Here is a 24,704-nt window from a genome sequence, read left to right as displayed (position 1 = left end):
GAGTGCCAGCCTTGAGGGGAAAAGCACATGGACGGGCACAGGGGCCTGAATTCAAGCCATAGTACTAGCACAGGAGAAGAAGAAGAAGAGGAAGAAGAGGAAGAAGAGGAAGAAGAAGAAGAAGAAGAAGAAGAAGAAGAAGAAGAAGAAGAAGAAGAAGAAGAAGAAGAAGAAGAAGAAGAAGAAGAAGGCGGCTGGGCACTGGTGGCTCATGCCTGTAATTCCAGCTACACAGTTGGCTGACAGCTGAAGATCACTATTCAGATATCCAGGCAGGAAAGCCTCTGAGACTCTCAATGACAATTAGCCACCAGAAAACCAAAAGAGGAGCCTTGGTTCAAAGTGGTAGAGCCCTAGCCTTGAGTGATAGAGTTCAGGGACAGCACCCAGGCCCTGAGTCTAAGCCCCAAGACTGGCAAAAAATAAATATATAAATTTACAATATATTTATACATAAACATATAACATATGAGAAATACAATATACTATATAATACAATATATTATATATGTATATGAAGCGCCTTTCAAACACAGTCTTTTTACATTGCCTTCCAACATTTATGTTGCGTTATTTGTTTTTATTTCCTCAACACTGTTAGAATTAGAATGACTCTTTGTGTTCCTCTTTTTATAAAAAAAAATTCTAATACCTAGTTCAAATTATGTAATAAATTAAATTGTTTATGAACTGTGTGCTTCCCTTCTTCTTTCTTTTTTTTTTATCCTACAGTTTGAACTCGGGGTCTTGTGCTTTGCTCAACTTTTTGTTTGTGGTTGATACTCTACAACTTGAGCCACACCTCTAGTCTGGTGTCTGGCTGGTTAGTTGGAGAGAGGAGTACCTCGGATTTCTCTGCTTTGACTGCCCCCCCTTTTTTTTGGTCAGTCATGGGGCTTAAACTCTGGGCCTGGGTGCTGTCCCTGAGCTCTTCAGCTCAAGGCTCTTGATCTACCATTTGAGCCACAGAGCCACTTCCAGTTTACTGGTGGTTAATTGGAGATAAGAGTCTCATGGACTTTTTAGTGCCCGGGCTAGCTTTGAACTGTGAGCCTCAGATCTCAGCCCCCTGAGTAGCTAGGATTACAGGCATGAGCCATGGCGCCCAGCATGGCTGCCTTTTTAACCTAAATCCCCAAATCTCAGACTGCTGAGTAGCTAGGGTTATAGGAGTGAGCCACTAGTGCTCAGCTAGGCTTGTGATTTTTTTTTTCTTCTTTTTGCCAGTCCTGGGGCTTGAACTCAGGGCCTAGGCACTGTCCCTGAGCTCCTTTTGCTCAAGACTCTACCACTTGAGCCACAGCATACTTCAGCTTTTTCAGTGTGTGTGGCACTGAGGAATCAAACCCAGGGCTTTATACACACTGGGCAAGCACTCTACTACTAAGCCACATTCCCAACCCAGTTTGTGATTTCTCGTTCTTTCTTTTCTTTCTTTTCTTTCTTTCCTTTCTTTCTTTCTTTCCTTTCTTTCTCTCTCTCTTTCTTTCTTTCTTTCTTTCTTTCTTTCTTTCTTTCTTTCTTTCTTTCTTTCTTTCCCTTCCTTCCTTCCTTCCTTCCTTCCTTCCTTCCTTCCTTCCTTCCTTCCTTCCTTCCTTTCTTTCTTTCATTCTTTCTTTCTTTTTTGGTTGGTCATGGAGTTTGAACTCTGGGCCTGGGCACTGTCCCTGAGCTCTTCAGCTCCAGGCTACCACCCTACCCCTTGAGCCACAGTGCCACTTCCAGTTTTTTAGTAGTTAATTGGAGATAAGAGTCTCATGGACTTTAGTGCCTGGGCTGGCTTTGAACCACTATCCCAGGTCTCAGCCTCCTGAGTAGTTAGGATTACAGGTGTGAGTCACTGTGCCCAGCTAGGCTTATGATTTCTAATGGCTCTCTATGAAGTAGGCCAGATTGATAACATAGAAACTCAAGTTGAACTAGAAATTATGATGCATCATATATTGAACGCTATGCTCAGGGCATGGGTCTAACATAGACCTAGGTCCAGGACCCCCTGAGGAAACCTACATTTGCATATATGCATAGTATTTGCGAATAGCCTAGACTTTAAAACCTCACTGAGATTACTTAGGCCCAGTGCAATGCAAATGCTATATAAACAGTTATTAAGTTGTATTAAAGGAAGATGGTCTGTACATGTTTAATACAGGCATAATTTTTTTTCTGACTTATTTTAATCCGTTGCTGTTTGAACCTGTGGTAGGTTAAGTCTGTGGGTGGGTAACTGCTTGTGAAGAACCTGCTGGGGGGAGGAGAGAGAGAGCTGGGTGTGTTTTGATTCATAAACCACTAAGTCCACTAAATGTCTACTGCGCAGTCTCTGAGCACCATTCCAATACCGATGAGGCAAGTACAAAAATCATTCCATTTTATAGATGAAGTAACTGAGGTCTGGATTCTTGTTATAATTAGTCAAAATGCATATAGCCATTGCTTCAGTTTTCTATGTATCGCTACCCATCCCAATAGAGTGGCTGAAAAGCCACTTGTTTGCTCAGGACTGTGGTGTGGGCAGGATATGATTACACTGGCTCATTTCTGCTCCCCATAGTACTAAACAGTATGATTCAGATGGCTGTACTGTGGTTGGAGAGCTAAGCCTCTCAGTAGGGCAGCTGGAAGTGGTTTGGGCCTTGCTGGGGTTATATCCCTACATCCATCTTTCTCTCTTTCCTTCTCTCCCTCCCTCCCTCTCTCCCTTCTTTCCTTCCTTCCTTCCTTCCTTCCTTCCTTCCTTCCTTCCTTCCTTCCTTTCTTCCTTCCTTCCTTCCTTTCTTTCCTTCTTTCTTTCTTTCTTCCCTTTGTCAGTTGTGGGGTTTGAACTCTGGGCCTGGGCACTGTCCCTGAGCTTTTCAGCTTCTGAAGGCTAGCACTCTTACCACTTTGAGCCACAGCACCACTTTCCTACATCTTTTTCCTTTCCTTCCTTCCTTCCTTCCTTCCTTCCTTCCTTCCTTCCTTCCTTCCTTCCTTCCTTCCTTTCTTCCTTCCTTCCTTTCTTCCTTCCTTTCTTTCATTCCTGTTTGTTCTAGGACTTGAATTCAGGGCTTAGGTGCTGTCCTAGAGCTTTTTGGCTCAAGGCTCACACTCTACTACCTGAACCACAGCTCCACTTTCAGCTTTTTGGTGATTAACTGGAAATAAAAGTCTCCCAGATTTTCCTGCCTGGGTTCAAATTGCAATAATCAGATTTTAGCTTTCTGAGTAGCAAGGATATAGGCATGAACCACTGGTGCTGAGCTTGTGTGTATGTGTGTGTGTGTGTGTGTGTGTGTGTGTGTGTGTGTGTGTGTGTGTGTGTGCTAGCCAGCACTTGGACTTGCATTCAGGGTCAGGACTTTGTTCCTGAGTTATTTTGCTTAAGCCTGTCTCTAGAGCACTTCCAGCATTTTGCTATTGAGTTAGAAATAAGAGTATCTTAGATTTTCCAGCTCCTGGCTTTCTGTGAATCAAGATTCTCAAATCCCGGCCTCCTTAGTAGCCAGGATTATAGACATAAGCCACAGGCAGCTTGCTGACTGTTATTTTTATAGTCGCAGACTTGGGCTTCCAATGGGGTCTGCTTGATTCCCTGACTCCAGGTTACAAATGCAGTCCCATATCTATTCCACCTCCAAGAGGATTTTTGCCTACATTTGTGTCTTCCTGTCAATCATTTTTTGATGGGGGAGGGGAATTCCCAAGAACTAAGCTCAGTGACCCTGCTGGGCTGCAGGCTGAGATAAATCTACATCTGCCTAGCAAAATGATCCCATGGGCTTTCTTTTAAGCACTGTGTATTGCTTAAGTCTTTTTCTCACCTGCTTCTTCCTCCTTACAAAGGAGATTCAGGTTTCATTTTGCTTTCGGTTGCTGCATCTTCCTTTGGCAAAGGAGACCTTGGCTCCTGCTAGGAGAACTCCCAGGACTCATGGGTAACAATAAAGTCAGCAGAATTGTGAAGATCAGCTGCTCCCGAAGTACACAGACAAGAGCTCCCTGTGGATCAGGGCACGTGGGGAAAGCAATGTGCTGAATCAGACTGTTCATGGAACTTGGTATGTAGTGAAAAGAATATGGCTTAAACTTGATGGTCTTTGGCCCTTCCTCTGAGATACAGCCTTGAGGCCGCTTGCTGCTCCTACTTGTTCTGGTGTTCTATTCTCTCTCCTGTTTATTCTACCGTGAGCAAAAATCTTGCAATTCACACAAGGAATTATATGACCACCCTACTTGCCACAGGAATTGGGAGTCATTTCTCCTCCCAGAATCTCGGCTTCTTTACCTCTATGGTAGACTTGGCTGTACACAAGTCTTTCTTTCTGTGCATGACTCTTTCCTTCCTTCTTTCCTTCTTTTATCCTTTCTCTGTCTCTTTCCTTCCTTCCCCTTCCTTCCTTCCTTCCTTTTTTGTGCCAGTATTAGAGCATAAACTCAGAGTCTTTTTTTCCATATAGTTTTATGGTAATTAATAGAAGGATTACATTATATTCACCAGATAGAAGGTGCATTAATTCATATACATTGATACCCTTTCTCATGTCTTGGTCCCCATTTCCCTCCCCCCACCCCTGCCCCTCATCTTTTCCCCCTTCCCTATCTGATTTCAAATAACCAAGTACGCATATATACAATATATCAGATAACAATGTGAAATACTGTAACAATATGAGATAACCAAGGGACAGCAAAAGAGATGAGAGATAACATAGTACATTAAGGACAACAATCACTCATTATATGGCTTTTGTTTCTGTATCCCGGAAGTCCTTTCGTTTAGCCTTATATTATATGGCTTTATATATCTAGGTTTTGTTCTATTGCAAATCTCTGCTAGGAGAGCCCAAGGTTTCTACTGATTATGACAAATGAGGGACACCATTGGGCCTATGTTCCTGGCTTATAAACTCAGAGTCTTGTACTCCCACATTGGTTTTCTGGAGGTTAATTGGAGATAAGAGCCTCATAGACTTCCATACCTAGGCTGGCTTTGAGCCCTGATCCTCAGATCTCAGCTTCCTGAATAGCTAGGATTACAGGCATGAGCCACCGCGCCCAGCTAGAGTCTTATACTCTTGCTTAGCTTTTCACTCAAGGCTAGTGCTCTTCTGGCTTTTTACTGGTTAACTGCTTGAATCCCGTGGACTTAACTGCCCCCCTGGCATTAAAACACAACCCTCAGATTTCAGCCTCCTGAATAGCAAGGATCACAGGTGTCCTGCCCTTAGTTTTCTGAGATTGGGTCTTGCTGCATAGCTCATGGCTCTTAGCTTTCTGAGTGGTGGAATTATAGGTGTGTGCTACCACAACCCATGTAAGTGTTAACAGCTTCGTCCATGTGCTGGGAAGTGTCTTGTGTTCTGGGGATACTGCAAGAAGAAGTACATGATCCTGGTTCCTCCTATTTTGCTTGTTGAACAAGTATAGAGACACAATTATTTCAGAGGTTTAATTTATGTCAGGTAGTCAGAGAGGAGCTCTCTGTGGAGAGGAGGTGTGAACTGAGGATAAAGGGGGCAAGCAGGCTGCAGCTGGGCCTAAGGAAGAGTGTTCCAGGCCAAGGGTCATGAGGCAGGAGGTAATGCATTTCAGGAAATAGAATGGAGTTCCTGAGTGAGGCTGAATTCTATAAACTGTGAAGAGCCCTGACAGTAATTATCTCCTAGAGAGTTTCAAAAGACTCTCACATTCTTTATCTCAAATGATCCTCAAAATAACTGCAAATCAAAGATGTAGGGCAGATAAGTATTCTTAATCCTGCTTTATGGAACAAAAAAATTCTTATGAATTGTCTTTGCACATTTTCCCCAAAATAGTTCCACTGTACTTGTATGCTGAGAGTTAATGTCTCTTCATTATGTTTTATTGCTCTTGATGATTATCATCTTTTGGAAACCAAATATATACCTAAAGATATATTTGTCTCTAGATACAGATGTCTATCTATATAGGTTTGTTACGATATTTAAGTCCTCATGTGTCCTGATTTAGTTTAACTATTTCTAAGAGATACTAGTATATGGTTTTCTTTTCTTCTTATATCTTGGTCTAGTTTTGGTATCAGATTAATGCTAATCTTAGCGTATGAAACAGAAAGCATCTCTCCTTTATTTTTTGCAAGAGATTATAGAGAATTGGTATGAGGGTTTTTTTTGTGTGTGTCATGCAGCTTGAACTCTGCCTGGGCACTGTCCCTGAGCTCTTCAGCTCAAGGCTACCACCCTATCCTTGAGCCAAGCCCCACGTCCCATTTCTTAGAGGTTAATTGAAGGTAAGAGTCTCAAGTCCTTTTGTGCCCGGGCTGGTGGTGAACCTTGATCCTCAGATCTCAGCCTCCTGAGAGGCTAGGATTGCAGGTGTGAGCAATGTTTTAATGTTTCCCAGAATTCACCAGTGAAGTCAGCTGGGTCCTGGCTTCTTTTTGCAGAAAGACTTCTAGTCTGTGCTCTTGTTTCAAGTCTATGTAGAAGTTCCATTTCTTCTTAAGTCAGCTCAATGGTTTGTGCTTTCTAAAACTACTGTATGTAACTGAGTTTTCTCATTTATTACTCTAAATTATGTGTGTGTGTGTGTGTGTGTGTGTGTGTGTGTGTGTGTGTGTGTGTGTGTTGGTACTCAGGCTTGAACTCATGTCCTTGTACTCTTGCTTAGCTTGCTTTGGCTGGTGCTCCTCTACTGGAGTCATGCCTCTAGTCCAGCATTTTACTCATTAATTTGAAATAAAGTTCCAAGGACTTCATCTGTTCAGGCTGACTTTGAAACTTGATCCTCACATCTCTGCCTCCTGAATAGCTAAGACTGCAGATGTGAGCCAACAGTGCCTGGCTGGCTAAGCCTTTTTGTTACAGTAATGTCTCTTCTGTGATAAGACCCAGACTCCTTGGATCTTAGTCACCAAAGAGGCAGAAGCAGGAGGACCTCTCCAGGAGCTTCTCAGTGGACCTGGAGTAAAGGGCAGGCTTCTGGCAGCCTCTCTACCTGCCCCAGAGAACCTCAGAATCCCTTTCTCTCCCTCTGCAAAGGCACCTGATTTCTCTTTGGGAAGATAGCTCTCTTCCAAATTACATATAGGGCTTTTATGTGCCATGAATCCCTCTAGAAGTCTATGGACCATTATTCAGATTGACATGGTGTGTGTGTGTGTGTGTGTGTGTGTGTGTGTCTGTGTGTGTCTGTGTTACTGCTTTGAACTTAAGACTTTTGCATTTGACAGGTACTCTACTGCTTGAGCCATAACCCCAAGCCCTGATGTTTTCAAATTTATACTACTACACACAGACCAAAGCAAGTAAATTATGTTGAAGGAGTTAACAAATTATTGAAAAAAATGAATTTGTCATTTGAATGTGTGACTTGTTGATTACATTTTGGGGCAGGGGTTGCTGGTAATAGGGCTTGAACTCAAGACCTTAGCTTTTTCTACCACTTGAGCCTCAGCTTTACTTTTAGTTTTTGGGTACTTAATTGGAGATAAAAGTGTCCTAGACTTCCCTGCTTGAGCTAACTTTGAACCATAATCTTCAGATCTTAGCCTCCTGAGTAACTAGGATCATGGTGGATGTGAACCACTGGTGCCCGACCTTATTACATTTATGATAGAAAATGTTAAGTTGCAATTAGAGTTTGGAAAGGGGAGATGTAATTTATTTTTTGCCCATCCAGATTCATGGTTCTTTATTAAGAAATCCTGTTTGGGCTAGGCATGGCAGATGTCATGCCTATAATATCCTAGCTACTCAGGAGGCTAAGATCTGAGGATTGCAGTTCAAAGCCAGCCTGGGCACTAAAGTCCCTGAGACTTTTTTTTTTCCAGTTGTAGGGCTTGAACTCAGGGCCTGAGCACTGTCCTTGGACTTTTCTCAAGGCTAGAGTTCTATCACTTGAGCCATAGCACCACTTCCAGCTTTCTTCTATGTGTGCGGTGCCGAAGAATCGAACCTGGGTCTTCGTACATGCTAGGCAAGCACTCTGCCATTAGGCCAAACTCCCCACCCCAAAATCCCTGAGACTCTAATCCTCATTTAACAACCAGAAAATGGGAAGTGGCTCTGTGGTGCAAGGGGTAGGGCAGTAACCTTGAGCTGAAGATCTCAGAGACAACACCCAGGCCCAGAGTTCAAGTCCATGACTGACAAAAAAACAATCAATCAATCAGTCTTGAAGTTTATATGAAACTTCTTAGCTCCAGATTAAGAATTAGGTGTGTAACCCAGTTCTGGCCAGTACTCTGTACTAAATGGATGCAATCAAAGTGAACCTAGGACTTTTACTGGACCACAGAGAAGACAGGCCTGACATCAGGCTTGACATATTGTTTCAGTCACCAGTAGAGAACCTGCCTTGGAGGAAGAAGACAAAGGAAGGCAGAGATCAGAAATGAACTTCCACACCTCCTGGCAACACTTCTCCCTTGAATGTGTGCATTGTGTAAGCCAATATGTTGTCAGTTGGAGCCAATCGGGGTGGGGTCTTCTGTTCATTGCAACGAAAGGAGTCAGAACTAAAACAGTCCCATGGAGTGCTTGGCATGGAGTGGGCTGTTTATGAGGGAATGATGAATGAATCTCCGACAGTGTAACAATATGATTAATGTTTTCACTGAGTTCACAACATGTAGATCTGGATTGATTGTATCCTAAAAGGTGAAGGGTCAAAAATAAATTGGTATACAGATTTTTGCTGATTGTATGACTGAAGGAACTCACTCATTTATTGTCATTATTTTCTCATTAAATATTGCATATTATTCTGTAATATAACCAGGACTGCATAGCTCGCTAGGGAAAGGAGTCTTGAAGTACAAGTCTATAAACACAAGTTATAAAGCAAGTCTCCAATGCACACGCATATGAAAAATGATGGAGCAATTGAAGCCTTACAGGTGTAGGTAAGATTGGGGAATTGTTTGTGCTGGTATTGGGGCTTGAACTCACAGCCCGGGCACTGTCCTGTACCTTTATCATTTGAGGCTGGTGCTCTATCACTTGAGACACAGCTCCACTTTTGACTCTTTGGTGGTTAATTGTATAAGAGTTTCATAGACTACCGTGACTGGCTGGCTTCAAGCAATCATTCTCAGATCTCAGTCTCCTGAGTAGTTAGGGTTACAGGGGGGGAGGGGAGGGGGGAGAGGAGGCGGGGGGGGGGGGGGAGTCACTGACACCTGGCCAGAAGGAGAGAATTTTGATCAAAGAACATTATATGCATGGAAATAGCATCGTGAAACTGCCTTGCACAATTAACAAAAGCTAATAAAAAAGAGAAAAAGGATAACAGAAGGGGACATCTAGGCTTTTTTTTGGAAATATAATATCACTTCCAGCGCGCGCGCACACACACACACACACACACACACACACGATGAGAGGGGGAAAGAATAAATAAAATAAAGGACTAAAGGAACAGGTATCAGAAGTCAGAAGAAAGCATTGATAAGTATTTGAGGAAATAGCTAGTGTTGACTGATAGAAATGGTATACAACATTTTCTTGTATCAAAATATCACATACGCCGCCACAGGATTTTATGTTTCAGTTAGAAAACAGATTTAATTTCAATTAAGAAAATGAGAAATAGTTTGAGGAATAGCTCTATCTCTCTATATAAATGCATTAATATTGAAGACCCTCTAAGATACAGTAAGAAGGAAATTTCGAAATCGTGATTACAGCACAATTCTACTTTTTAGAAAGATGAAACCACGAGTTTCTCCATAAACATAGATGACAAAACATAGATGACCCTTTAGAAGAGGAAAGGTCACTTATGAATCACTAATAGTGGAATCCTCAGTTGTGTACATCATCATGGAAACTTATCGTTTCTCTGTACTTTTGTTTTTGTGCCGGCCCTTGGGACTTAACTCAGGACTTTGAACTATGGCTTGGCACTCTACCATTTGATCTGTACCTTCATTTCCAGCTTTTTGCTGGCTTACTGGAGATAAGACATTGAGTTTTGGCTGGGAATGTGGCTTAGTGGTACAGGGTTTGCCTAGCATGCATGAAGCCCTGGGTTAGATTCCTCAGTACCACATACACAGAAAAAGCTGGTTGTATGACTGTGTATGTAGTACTGAGGAATCTGAGGTGGCACGGTGGCTTAAGTGGTAGAGCACTAGCCCTGAGCTGAAGCCTTAGGATTGGCAAAAAAAAAAATCAGAACAAATATGTCTATGATGCTGTAAGTCTGAGTATTGATTATCCTTGATCAATTTTTTGCCAGTCCTGGGGCTTGACCTCAGGGCTTGAGCACTGTCCTTGGACTTTCTCAAAGCTAGAGCTCTCAATTGAGCCACAGCACCACTTCCAGTTTTTTTTTTTCATCCCAGGCTGTCTTTAAACCTGGATCCTCACATCTTAGTCTCCTGATTAGCTAGTTTTATGGGTGATCGATATGAGCCGCTGACATCTTCCTCTCTCCCCCCCTTTTTTTAGTACAAGGATAAAAGAATTACAGATCACTGTTGCTTTTATAATTTAAAACTCGCAAAGCAATTCTGGCACAGGGTGAACATATCTTGTCCATTTCCCACCCCTTCTTTGGAGGCTGTACCCATGATGCTCTGCTGCACTCAGAACTCAGGAGCAGGATGCCCTGTTCTGGTGAGGCTGAGCCACATTGTGAGAGCAGACTCTTCCTCTAGTTATCCTCTGCTCCTCCCAGTCCTTCTAGCTGCTCTAAGAGCCGAGGAGATTCCTTGTCATATAAAACACTTCTGGGGTGGCCTACTGACCTGGATTCTTCCCTCCAGCCTGACTTGAGCCTCCTTTGCTGCCAAACTATGCATGGCCCAGATGACTTCTACAAACTGGAGGGAATGAGAGCATGTCTCAGTCAGGGCAGAGGCCCTGGGGGAGATGCCATCAATAGCACGTATGGGATAGCTTATCCAGTTCAAGCCCATTGTTGTACAATTTGAGTCTCAATCAGAGTAGAGCAAAGAGCTGTCCTAACTAGTCTCTCAACCTCTCTGTCCCCATTAGAGAACACATTGCACCCTTCCAAACTGCATGGAGACTATTCTCCCTTCATTGAGAAGCCTGGAGCTGTTAATTTTGTGAGAGAATGCTATCATCATGCTCATTCTATGTGGACATGTAATGAAATGTTTGTAGAATTAAAAGTATATGGGGGCTGGAGTTTGGCCTACTGGTAAAAGTGCTTGCCTAGGATGCACAAAGGCTCTGGTTCAATTCCTTAGTGTACCACATATGTAGAAAAAGCAGAAGTGGTGCTGTGGTTTAAGTGGTAGAGTGCCAACCTTGAGAAAGCCCCAGGACAGTGCTCAGGCCCTGAGTTCAAGCCCCAGGATGGGCAAAAAATATATATATATATGTAAACATCATTTGTAGTTTTCTCATCTACTGAATTTGATTCTTTGGTTTTTGTTCTTTTGGCTTTACTTATATTTTTTTGCTTTTGTTTTTGTTTCATTTTTTTGCCAGTCCTAGGGCTTGAACTCAGGACCTGTGCACTGTCCTTGGGATTTCTCAAGGTTAGCACTCTACCACTTGAGCCACAGCATCACTTCCAGCTTTTTTTTTCCTGTATATGTGGTACCCAGGAATTGAACCCAGACCTTTGTATATGCCAGGCAAGCACTCTATCACTAGGCCATGCTCCAGGCTCTTAAATTTGATTCTTAAGATAAATTATTCTTAAGATAAATTCCTGCAAAGAATGTTACTCACTGGACACTGGTGGTTCAAGTTTGTAATCCTAGCTACTGAGGCTAAGATCTGAAGATCTAGGTTCTAGGACTGTCCTAGGAGACAAATCTGAGGGTCATTATCTCCAATTTACCAGCAGAAGGCTAGAAGTGGAGGTGTAACTCAAGAACACCAGACTTGAGCGAAAGAGTCACATGAAAGTGTGAGGCCTTAAGCTCAAGCCCTAGTACCAGTACCAAAAAAGGATAAAGAAAAAAAAATGGTGATATAGAATAATGAATATAAAGTACTCAATCTTGTGTAAATTTTATCTATACAAAATTTAGGTTAGGGTTAAAGATGACTCTGTGGGGCCAGAAGTTTGGCCTACTGGTAGAGTGTTTGTCTGGCATACATAAAGACCCAGCTTTGATTCCTAGGTACCACATACATAGAAAAAGCTGGAAGTGGTACTGTGGCTCAAGTGGTAGAGCTCTAACCATTTTTTTTTGGCAGTCATAGGCTTGAACTCAGGGCCTGAGCACTGTCCTTGGATTTTCTCAATGCTAGAGCTCTACCACTTGAGCCTCAGCACCATTTCCAGCTTTTTTCTATGTATGGGATATGGAGGAATTGAACCCGGTCTTCATGCATGCTAGGCAAGCACTCTACCTCTAGGCCAAACTCCCAGCCCCTAGAGCTCTAACCTTGAGAAAACCCAAGGACAGTGTCCAGGCCCTGAATTCAAGCCCCTGGACTGTCAAAACAATAAAAAGGTATGGCTCTGTGGTAGTGTGCCTGTCTAGCAAGTTTGAGGCTCTGAGTCTAAATTCCAGAACTTCCAAAAACTTCAAGGAAAACAAACAGAACAAAAATAACAATAAAAACCCTCTTAATTAGATTGGACACATCAGATACATTTCCTCAAAGAGTGATTTCTTTTCTCCCCAAGGATCCCCACACCAGCCAGTGACAGATTATGCAGGTATCGTCTTCATCCGCTTGTCTGATTTGATAGTTGAAGAACTACAAAGCTGAGTTTACTGTAAACTAAATGGCTGCTATATTACCCTTTAATGTCAAGTGACCCTCTCTCTCTCTCTCTCAGTTTAAGTGTTTTTGATGGTTGTCATGGGGCTTGAACTCAGGACAAGGATGCTGTCCCTGAGCACCTTTGACTCAAGGATAAACCTCTACCACTTTGAGTCACAGGTCCACCTGTTTTCTGGTAGTTAACTGGAGATGAGAGTCTCAAGGCTTTTTTTTTTTTTTTTTTTGCCTGGGCTGGCTTTGAACCAAGATCTTCAGATCTCAGCCTCCTGAGTAGCTAGGATTATAGGCCAGAGCCACCAGCACTGGCTAAATGCTGCTATTCTGATACACACACACACACACACACACACACACACACACATCCTATTCATATACACATGCACATATATAATTTTAAGTACAAATAACACAGTCGTAAAGAAAAAAATAAAAATGGGGGCTGGGAGTTTGGCCTAGTGGTAGAGTGTTTGCCTAGCATGCATGAAGACCCGGGTTCGATTCCTCAGTACCACATACATAGAAAAAAGCCAGAAGTGGTGCTGAGGCTCAAGTGGTAGAGCGCTAGCCTTGAGAGTCCAAGGACAGTGCTCAGGCCCTGAGCTCAAGCCCAGGACTGGCAAAAAGAAAAAAGAAAAAGAAAATGAACTCATATCTTTGAGCCACCATTTCTACAGCTAATAAACAGGCATAAGGAAAGCTCTGTCTAGGATTCTTGTTCTGTAAGCAGATAAGACAAAGGCATATTTCTAACCCACCTGGCTGTGTTACAGGCTTTATGTAGTCAACTGTGAGACTGAGGAGGGAGGAGGGAGAAGAGCCAGGCCTGCAGAAGTGAGAAACATTAAGAGCTGACTCAAGCACTGCCCTTGCCTGCTGATCTGGAAGCCATTTTAATCACTTGTAGCTCATGAAAAAGAAAGTGATCTGCTAAGTGCTGCTTCCCCAAATACACGAGTGGATTCACAGATTGTCCCTGTACAAGGAGAGAATGCTGATGAACACAAATGACGTGTTTCTGATGTTTTTCAAATGATAAAGTTCTCCGTGATCAACTCTGAGGCCATTTGGGAGATATATTTCCTAGGTCAGTCACTAGTGGCTTTTACCGGTAATTCTAGCTATTTGGAGGCTGAGATCTGAGGATCACAGTTCAAAGCCAGTCCAAGCAGACAAATCTGAAAGATTCTTATCTCCATTTAACCGGCAGAGAACTGGAAATAAAGGAATGGCTCAAGTGGTAGAGTACCAACATTGAGAAAAAAAAAAAAGCCAAGCAAGAGTACAAGGTCCTGAGTTCACGTCTGAGTTCAAGTCTCAGTACTGGGGCAAAAATATGTCCCATCATACCTGCACAGGATGAAATCTGATGAATGTTATACACTTTATCTGGAGTCCTGACACTGCCAGTCAAGACTAGGTGACCACAGGCCTCTGTCTGCACAGTGGTAACATGCTGTCTCTTATCTCTCTAGCATCTCAGTGACTATTAAGGCTATTTGTCCTTCCTTATTCAACCAGTTTCCAAAGCAGTTGATTAGCATGTGGGACAGGGATGGTGGATGCTGGGCTCGCTGACATAGCCATCCATGGTGCAGGCGCTACTTGAACCTCTGTTGATTGCTGGGAATCTTCTGCAGTAGAGACACCTGGAGGAGCCCAATAAATCGGGGACCACATCAGATCTACTGTACTGGAATCCCCATTGGCATGGCCAGGAATCTCAGATGACTGTCATGCAGTCCAGAGCTAGAGAACTGCAGCCGCAGTGTGAATCAAGCATACTTCTATGATCGGAAGGGAGAAATGCTGATGTGTTCATTTTTGAGCATTTGTCGGGAGGGACTAAAATATTCCAGTCAAATACTGCAGGTTCATTTTACTGAAGCCATTTCCGTGGAGTGAGGAAGAGCCCTGGACTTTGGGCTGGATGGGCACAGGGCTTACTTTCACCACTCTCCTGGGAGGCGAGGCCCATAATAAATGCAGAGAAGGTAACAGCAGAGCCACATGGCATCCAAGTTTGGCAGTCTTATTGCCCTTCGCCTGGAAGTCATAAAATAAGAAATGTGCCACTGTTCCAGCTTTCCCTGAGTGGTTAGTACTGTAGCGCTTCAGACTCCCTCCTGGGTCTCTAACTGCTTGGTCTGGAGCTAATCACTTTAACCCCTTTTAAGCTTTCCTTTCCTCTACCATCAATGGCCATTGTGATTCATCCTAGTGAAGGCTGTTGAAAGGATTAGCGCTGACACAAGCTCAGGTGTCTGGCACACACTCTCTTGGGAGGTTTTGACTGAGACCTAGAAAACTGCTAGCATATCTGGGAGGGAGGAGGGAAAGGAACCCTGTGGTTTGACCAGCGTCTGGCTTTCTCATTGCCCAGATAGGAGTATGGTCCAAGAAGACTGCAGATGGTATGGGATCAGCTAGAACTTTAGATTTCTGAATGCTTGTTATTCTGTTTATTTGTTGTGACGAGGTTTCAGTGTGTAACCCAGGCTGGCCTCGATCTCCACACCCTCCAGCTTCAGTTTTCTGAGGGCTGGGATTACAGGTAGGGCCCCACCTTGTTCAGAGCTTGAAGGCTTTTCATCTCAAAGGACTCCACACTCCTGCAAGGACTGGGAAGTGTCAAAGACCATGCTTGGCCTGTGATGAAAGAATTCCTGGGACAAGACACTTTGGAAAAAAAAAAAAAAAAGAAGCCTGGTAGCTTGGGTAAGGAACACTCTCAGCTATTTTCTTCTGGCCAAAAGCCTGTTCTGAAGATGCAAAGATTAGTGGGAAATGATGGAGTTTCTACCAACACTGTTTTGTTCTGTTGGTACCAGAGCTTTCCCTCCTCATAGTCTGCTTGTTTGGCTTGCTTACTCATGGTTGGCACTCTACCTTTAAAGCCATGCTTCCAGCCCAGTTTTTTGTTGGTTAATTGGAGGTGAAGTCTCGGGGGTTTTTCTTCCCTTTCCAACTGTGATCCCCTAGATTGCAGGTTCCTGAGCATCTAGGAATACAAGTGCAAGCCACCTGTCTGTGAGATATTCTATTGACACTCTCCTTGGCTAGGTAATGAACAACATTTGAGCTCTGTAATTTCACAGAAAAGAGATGGCTGGCCTCGGGACCCTCTAAATTTGGGCTCTAGGCTAGAAATAGTATTAGCACCAATTAAGGGCCAAGCTGAATAGGGAGAACTCTGGAGCCCATCCCACAGGACCAGCAGCAGCAGGAAAAATGGATCCTGGGAGTGTTCCAGTCCTTCATGCTAAAATAAAGATGATGATGATGAGGAGGAGGAGGAGGAGGAGGAAGAGGAGAAGACAAAGACAGGTACTTGATACCTTCCAGGTATAGGGCCAAGTGACTTTCCATAAACTGTTTCATTTGATCCATACACAATTCCTTGAGAAGCAGTACCCCTGCTCACCCCCTTTTACAAAGGGGAAAATTGAGTGCCAGAGAAGTTAAATAACTTTCACTTTTTTCTTTTCTTGACAGTACTGGGGTTTGATCTCAGAGCTTGGCACTTGCTAGACAGGCATTTTATCACATGAACCACATACCCAGCCCTGTGTGTGTGTGTGTGTGTGTGTGTGTGTGTGTGTGTGTGTGTGTGTGTGTACAGTATTAGAGTACTGGAGCTTGAACTAAGGGCTTTGTGTTTTTACTTCCCTCAAAGCTGGCACTTTACCACTTGAGCCATACCTCCATTTCCTTCTGCTTTTCTGGTTAACTGGATATAAGAGCCTCCCAGATTTGTCTGCCTAGATTGGCTTTGAACTGAGATCCTAACAGATCTCAGCCTCCTGAGTAGGCATGACCTTAAATTGAAAAAGTAACAGAAGAATGACTAAAAGCTAATTGGAACCAGGATCAAATCTACATGTACAGCCCAGGGTAAGCCAGCAGTGTGGAAGTGCTAGAAGAAAGGTGAGCCTGGGTAATTTAAGGGCCACATGCACACAGACATATTTTCTCCCACTTTTTTTACAAGTGAGGAAACGGAAGAGCAGCAAGCTTAGCCTTTCTTCCTCATGAAGCCAGCACTGTGCTCCAGTCATCTCCCTCCCTCCCATTTGTCTAGATGAGGAAACCAAGGCTTGAGATGAAATAACTTGTTGGGGCTCCCATCGCTGCCTTACAGAGTCGCTCAATCCTGGACCAGAACCCAGGACTGACTCCCAGTCTAGTGCTCTTAGACTCGACATGTAGGCTCTCTTTGGCATGCATTGTTCCTTAAAAGCATGCTGGCAGTAAGCCCAAAGAGTGAAATCACACCCTGCGGTTCTGGGAAGCTCAGACTGGAGAAGGAAGCTCTGGCCTGGCTGCTCAAGTCTGAGCAGGTGCTGGGACTCTCTTTCCTCCCCTGGCTGCCCCTGGCAGGGCGGGGCAGCCCTCCCGGGTGAGGGCTGGAGGAGGGCAAGAGGCAGGCATGTCCAATAAAACAGCCCTAAATCTTCCCGCCTTCTAGCCTTTATCCCGGCACACACCCTAGTCTCCAGCCTGGCTAACAGCAGGGCTGGGTGATGACAGTTCAAGGTTGATTCAGAGTTCTGGTTCTGGTTCAGGCGCTCACCTGGTCTGCACCCTGGACGGTCAGCTTCCTCTGGTGGACATTCTGTGTGGTGGCGGGGGTGGGGATGGACACTCCCTGGTTTGTTCAGCGAATACATACATGCTTCAATAAGCAACTATCATGACCCGAGAAAATAACACGTGCCGAGGCAGACTCAAGCCCAGCGTGGACAGGCATTAGCCTCTGGTGGGGAGAGTCTGCAGGATCAAATCTTCATGGAAGCCCCGGAGAGATAGCGGCTGACCCTGTTTTGAAAGGGAAGGCCTGCAGAGCCCCAGCGGTGGGGTGGGAGGTGGGCACTGGGTTGGTCCAGTGGGAAGCCAGTGGGACTGGGGAGATGGACAGGAGCCCAGACAGACATCGTGGGCCCCGGTGAGACAGCTTTACCAGCGGAGGCTACTGGGTGGCGCAGGGCGCGAGCGATACGGTCTGGTTTAACAGGACACGCGTCACCGCAGCTTTCAAAGAAAAATGTAAGAATGCCACCTCCTCGGAGTAGCCTTCCTTGACTTCCCTGCCTTTGACCCGTGCACTTCAACCTCCTCCTCCGGCCTGGCAGCTTGGGTACAGAAAGTCAGGGCTCCAGAGCTCTCTGATCTTGCTGTGGAAGCGCCACCGTGGTTTCTACAGAGGCTTCACGCCAAGCCCGAGCCTCAGTTTCCCTGGCTGTGTAGAAGCAGGTTGCCTGGCAGGGCCCGCCCAGCGCCAAGGCAACGTGATTCGCTGGGGCAGCAAGCGGGGGGCTGCCCGCATTGCTGCGCAGACACCCGGCTGGAGCGAGCGCGGGCACCGCCGTCTGGCCGCCGGCGCTTTCGTCCCCGCGCGGGGGCTGCGGGACGGGGTTGCGGCGCCGGACGCGGGTGCAGGAAAAAAGTGGGGCGGGGGGTCCGACCCCAGGCCGGGGCGGGCGCCGCGCGGCCCCGCCCCCGCCGCCCGCGGCCCTGCGGCAGCCGGGGGCTCGAGCTCCGCCCCCCGCCCCCCGCCTCCCGCCTCCCGCGGGCCCCGCGGCCGCCGCCTCCTCCCTCCGCCCTCCCCGCTCGCTCGCTCGCTCGCTCGCTCCCTCCCCCGGACCGGCTCGGCGCTGACTCCGCCGCACGCTGCAGCCGCGGCTGGAAGATGGCGGGGAACGACTGCGGCGCGCTGCTGGACGAAGAGCTCTCCTCCTTCTTCCTCAACTATCTGGCTGACGCGCAGGTACGGCCGGCCGGGGCCGCGGGCCCGGGGCCAGCATGCCGAGCTGGCTGCGCCGCCGAGCTGCCGCCGCCGTTGCGGAGGCTGGGACGCAGCGGTGGGCACGTTGGGGGAGATCGGGGGTTCCAGGCTGCAGAGCCCCCCCCCCATTCTGACGCGCGCCTGGCGCTGCGCCCCGCCACAGGGCGAGGGAGCTGCAGGTCCCCGGCGCGTGGCCGGAGCCCCGGAGACACACCGCCGCCGGGCAGGGTCCGCGCTGCCCCCGCGGGCGGAGCTGGGGGTACCGCGCTCGTCTGGGGGGCGGCGGAGCGGCGCCGAGGGTGGGGGGACCCCCAGGCTGGCCCCGGGCGCTGTAGGCGCGCCCTCAGCGCCCGGCACTTGCTGCCGTACTTTCACGTGGACTTGTGGCCGCGGAACCGGCGCCTGCTCCCCCATCCCCGGAGTCCCCCCGCCCTCCGGGCTGCGATCCCCCCAAGTGCGGCTGGCGCCCCCCGCCGCTCCCCACCGCCGCCCGCGGCGCTGAGTTTCCTGTCAGTGGCCCGCTAGGGTGGAGGGCTTTGCGGGGCACGTGGACGTCCCCGGCGGAGGCAGCGCCTTCCTGGTTTCGCTCTCCCGAGCGGCCCTCCGGGGGGAGGGGGGAGCCAGGCAGGCTGGGGACGGAAGGACGGTCTGGGGGTGCCCGGGTCCCCTTGCGGCGCGCGGCCCTGGCGCGCGCTCCCCGATGCAGGGGGAAGGGAAGGCTAGGCGGCGTCCCGGGTCTGGCCGAGCCGGGAGCCCGGCCGGCGACACGCGCGTGACAGGAGAGGCGGCTGTGGTGTGCTGGGGGACGGAGGCGGTCGCTTGGAGACCGGAGGGGGGGGGCTGCCGGGACGGGCGCTCACGGAGCCGCCTGCAGTGGGCGCGCGCGCCCCCCGCCTGCCCCCGGGTCTCCCCCGACCCCGTGCCTGTTGCCAGCATAAAGTTTGGCCCCGGAGTTAGAGCTTTTGCTCCGAGCGCCCGGCCGCCCGTCGCCGGGAGGCTGGGGACGCGGTGGAACCTCGGAGGAGACCCAGGGCTGCGGGGCCACGGCTGGGTGCGGACTGGAGACGCGGGGCGGAACCTCACGGCGCTAGCGGGGGCCGGGTCGGGACCGGGGCCGGGGAGTGCGGGGCCGGGCGGTTTTGCATAAGGCTGGGCGGGCGGGGGGAGGCGGCGGGGCCGGGAGTGGGAGGGGAGAGGGAAACTTTGCGGCTCGCTCGAGCCGCCTGTCTCTGGGCGGCAGCAGCTGTCATGAGACCCGGTGGGCGGGGAGAGGCGTGCACGGCGGCTCCGGGCGGCGAGACGCGGCTCGCCGGGGGACGCGGCCGCCGGGACTCTCCGGGGAAGACTCGGGGTGGTGACTTCCAGGCTGGCGGCTGGGAACGGCGCGGCGTGGCGGGGTGTCGCGGAGAGCCGGCCGGTGCGAGCCCACTGCGGACGCCGTCGCGTCGGGGGAGCCGCGGGGCCGTGTGGTCGGTGGCGGGCGGGCGGGCGCGCTCGAGTGGCCGGCGATCGCCGTCTCCAGGTTGGGGGGGGGCAGCGTGGGACGAGCGGGCTGCGGGGCTGCGCGCGCGGGTGTCCGGGTGCGCACACGCCGCGCGCGCCGGGCGCGTACCTTTGCCTCTGACGAAACTGCGGTGGAGCTCCCGCCGAGGTCGCCGGGCTCCGTCACACGCCCGGCGCGGCCGTCCGCCGCCTCCCTCCACCGGGCGGCTAGCCTGGGAAGGGTGCAGGGGGAAGACACCGCTCCCCTCCCCATCTGGCAGTTTTTGTGGCCTGGGGGGCTCCTGTAAACCTCTGCACACGAGGCCAGAAATAGCCAGGGAGAACCGTTCAGAGACGCTTCCATTGAGCATGACCCTCTGAATCCTCACTGTTTGACTCACCAGTAATTCAGTATTTGACCCTGCGGGGCAATTTCACCCAAGGAAACTAGAAAACTGGGTAACCGGGTGTCAGGAGAAGCGGTGTCGTGAAAGTTAATCTGGGACGGCTGCTCCCTCCCCCCCCCCCCCCCCCGCCTTTAACCGAACCACGTGACAGGCGGAAGATCTCCTGGTGATCTTTGAAAGCCTAACTTGGGAAATGTAATTGATAGGCCCAGCTTCGTGGCCACCCCTAGAAGGCTGTCAGAGTGGAGCCCTAAAAGGACCTGGGCGGGCCATCTCGTGCCTCCTCATTTTACAGTTGGAGCAAGAGGCTTCCAGGGGCGATCGGGCGTGTGCAGGGTCACTCAGCCAGGGGGTGACAGAGCCACCCAGGGCTCCTGACTCCAGGTCCTGTGTGTTACCTCGAAATAGCACTGGACTTGGAGTCAGAAGGCCTGAGTGGAGTCGCTTTCCCCACTCCCTGGCTGAGTGAGCCCGCTGCAAGCCATTTTAACTCCTGGAACCTGCTTCCTCCATCTGTCAAATAAGGGCTGGTGGTTGGCAGAAGAAGCCCAGATAGTCCGGTGAGCTGTGTTTGCATGTGAGGTATCTGTTTCTGCAATCCTCCTCCCCTACAGCCCTTCTCTGGCCCTTCCTTCCTTCTTCCCTCCCTTTGGAGGTCATCTCTGTCTGTCCAAAAGATTTGGTTGTCTTTGGTGACTAATCCAGCGTTTGGGAGAGCAATGTTAAGAGAGAGACTTAACTTCTAGTCACTAGGGCCAAAGTGCAGAAAGTTGAGTGGAACGGGGATTGTGAAAGTTTCTTGGAAAGGTTTAAATCATGTATTCCATGGGACTTTGGGTGGGTTTTCACCTTTGCTTACGTGATGTGCCTTTGCCCACTCATGCTGCATGGCTTTCTCTTCAAGTAGGCCTTCCTGCTTGGCTTTCTCTGCTTTGTCTCCTGATTTTCATAGCCTGTTAAACAACTAAGCTCCTTATTTGTGAGTCCTGTGTCCAGTAAGATTCTGAAAGCTAGAATTGTGTCTATGTCTTTGTGCCCGCGTGGCACCTGTCAGTGTGTGGAACTCTATTCTTTTGCTCAGCTCTTGGATAGGCACAGGGACTACAGACAGGGGTGCATCGGAGCCAAGCAGAAGCTTCCAGGCTGGCAGGGGAGACAGCTGGGCAGTGAGTGTGGGGAGAGGAATGCAGAGGGTGGCAGCTGTGGGGAAAAGCTGATGCTCCCCAAGCATGAAGAAGGCCCCAGTAAATTCTGTTTGTATGAAGTCACTTGGACACTTGAGACATGCCCAAGATGTCAGTGACGCCCAAGAACTTGATAAATCATCTGATCCTACTCTTCATTTTAAAATAATCACAGAATTGTTTGCAAATACAGCCAAGCATTCAGGAAAAGTTTGAAATATGTAATAGTTCAAAAGCTAGGCACTAAGTTTTCACATATATTTCCAGACTTTTGTCTTTCCTATTCTTGCAGATCATTTCTTTTCTTTGTATACCAAGCTGTGACTTGAAATCACACTGCTTTTGTAACCTGCCTTTTTTTGTCCTCCAAACAATGTGTCCTGAATATCTTTCCCATCAGTAAATATTCTACTATGTATCTTAACATCTTAATGGTTATGTAGTATCTCCTTGAGTGTTGAACCAGCATGTATTTATCCAGTCTCCTGTTACTCATTGAAGTTGTTTGTAATTTTTTTGTTACTATTTGCAATGCTGAAATACATGTGTTCTTTCCTTCATTGAAATTCCTAGAAGTGAAATTGCTCCATCAAAGGAACTGTGCAGGCGTTTGGTCAACACATTTCTGGAACTGCCTTCCAGAAAGACTACTAAGTTATACCCTTGCTAACATTGTGTGTGAACACCTCATCTCCCATATCCAGATAACTTGTGGTGATTTACATTTTTGTTTGTTCATCAATAAATTTTGTCATCTGGATTATTTGAATGTGTTATTTCTTGGATTGCTCATGATACAGAACTTTGCCCCTCAGAGGATCTTGGGCTGTTTGTGTTTTCTATTCCATGCAATGCCATGTTTGTAAGGTTGGCCCGTTTTGCACTTGGTGCCCTGCCTCCTTGCTGTAAAGCTGAAAGGGAGCACAGAAGGGACTTGGCCACTTGGAAATGGAGATGATCCATACTAGGATCTGGGTGCCAGAGTTCTAGCCTGCTCTGGAGGAGGTTGAAGTATAGCCCTGGTAGGATACATGTGCCCACTTTTCACTGCATGAGACCAGGGGAGTAACTTTTTCACCTGAGTTCAGATGGGGACATGATCCTCAGAGGCCCCAGGCTTTACTTTCCTTGGGCTGCTTGGCTGGTGCTAATGATCAAGATGCCTATGAAAGGCACAGGCCCAGCAGCTGGGCCCTGTGGGCTCAGATTTCCCTTTGCCTTGGGGCCTCCTCTCTCCAGCTGGTGGGGGCCAGCTGAGGCTGCCATGAGTCACCCTCTTCCTTTCCTCCCTGAAATAATAGCAGAAACAGCCTTGCAAATGGGGCCTTGGGATTGGAAGTGAGGTTGTGACAGGAGTAGTGCAATGCTACCAGCTGTCTTCTTCATTTCCAGCACTGCAACATTCAGGGAGCACTCCCACAATCCGGTGTGCTCTTGCCTGCAGTTTCACAAAGATTCTTTACAGTGTAGGTACTGTTTTACAATTCTTCAGATTGTTTCTGAGTGCTCACTGAAGAGCCAGCGTTCATGGGTGGTGTGCCTCCAATGTAAGCTTCCTGAAGGCAAGAAGTGGATTTCCCGGTGCTCTGAGCCACCAAAGGCACATTGGGAAGAGAGAAAACAGAACTGTAAAGCCTCTCTAAGGCTCAGTTTGTATGTTTTAATGTGCCAGTCCTGAGGGTTGGACTCAGGGCCTGGGCACTGTTTCTGAGTTTCTTTTGCTCAAGGTTATCACTCCACCACTTGGGCCAAAGCTCTACTTCTGGCTTGTTTGGAGATAAATATCTTATGGATGTTTGGCCAAAGCTTGCTAGCTCTGAACCTGCATCCCTAGATCTCAGCCTTTTTTTTTTTTTTTTCCCTCATCTATTGTGGGACTTGAACTCTGGGCTTGAGGACTGTTCCTGAGTTCTTCAGCTCAAAGCTACTGCCCTACCCCTTGGGCCACAGCGCTACTTCCAGTTTTCTGGTGGTTAATTGGAGATAAGAGTTTCAGAGACTTTAGTGCTCAGGGCTGGCTTTGAACCATGATCCTCAGAACTCAGCCTCCTCAGTAGCTAGGATTACAGGCGTGAGCTGCTGCACTGGACTTAGATCTCAGCCTTTTGAGTAGGTAGGATTATAGGTATGAGCCACTGGTTCCCTGCTAAATCTCAGTTTCTTAATCTATGAAATGGGGATAATACACCCTAACAGTAATCTATGACCTGCTGCCTATAAAACTTGGAATCCTCTCTTTGAGGCACTTTAGAACAATAGAATTAAATCTAGAACTTACTCCTGTACACATAATTGGGGGGGGGCAGGTGTCAGTACAAGGGATTGAACTTAATGTCTTCCTTTCCTAGGCAAACTACACTTACAACTGGATTCACACTTGTAGTCTATGTACACACACACACACGCGCACACACACACGCAGAGATTTTATTATGAGAGTGATTGGAATCCAGATACAATTATTTGGAATAGAATGTGTAGAGTCGCCAAGTGTCTCAGACTTGACCTGTAAACACTGGGTTGGTACAGAATCATTTGGGTTGGAGTGACCTTTCTCCTCTCTTTCTTCTGGCATAGTCTTTGTGACGAGTGGATTTATACATCTGTTCTCATGTAGCTTATGTTAAGTATTACTGTGGAGACCACTCCAGGTCATTAAGCTCCATGAGGGCAAGGAGGTTTTTTTTTTTTGTTGTTTGTTTGTTTTTGGGGTCAGTCGTGGGGATTGAACTCTGGGCCTGAGTGTTGTCCCTGAGCTCTTCCGCTCACGGCTGGCATTCTACCTCTTGAGCCACAGCACCACTTCTGGTTTTCTGATGGTTAATTTAAGGTAAGAGTCTCAGAAACTTTCTTGTCTGGGCTGGCTTTGAATCTGGATCCTCAGATCTCAGTCTCCTGAATAGCTAGGATGGTCTGAGTCACTGGCTCCTGGAGTGAGACCAAGGATTTCTGTCTATTTGATTCACGTTTTGTTGTTGTTTTGTCCTACTGAGAATAATCAAGTTTCTGGTTCACAGGAAATGAGACTTTTTTACCCTCCTTTAGTGAATGTAAATGCTCACTTACTAACTTCTTCAGGGCATGAACTCTTTCTTATTTTGTACCTGAAGTTCAAGAGTGCCTGAGAGCCAGTGCAGTGGCGCTACTCAGGAGGCTGAGATCT

General features: G+C 47.8%; 1 protein-coding gene across 1 annotated transcript in view; it reads left to right on the top strand.

The window, feature by feature from the left end:
• The first annotated feature begins 18,372 nt into the window (after positions 1-18,372).
• Ppargc1b (PPARG coactivator 1 beta) overlaps positions 18,373-24,704 on the top strand; it is a 106,236-nt gene continuing 99,904 nt past the window's right edge. The window contains exon 1 of the mRNA XM_090331241.1: positions 18,373-18,450. Within this exon, the coding sequence (XP_090187367.1) occupies positions 18,373-18,450 (78 nt within the window). The remainder of the gene's footprint in view (positions 18,451-24,704) is intronic.

This window comes from Megascapheus bottae, chromosome 4, assembly GCF_031878675.1.
Source record: "Megascapheus bottae isolate mThoBot1 chromosome 4, mThoBot2.hap1, whole genome shotgun sequence".
In the NCBI taxonomy this organism is placed as follows: domain Eukaryota; kingdom Metazoa; phylum Chordata; class Mammalia; order Rodentia; family Geomyidae; genus Megascapheus; species Megascapheus bottae.
This window is presented reverse-complemented; position numbering and strand designations above follow the sequence as displayed.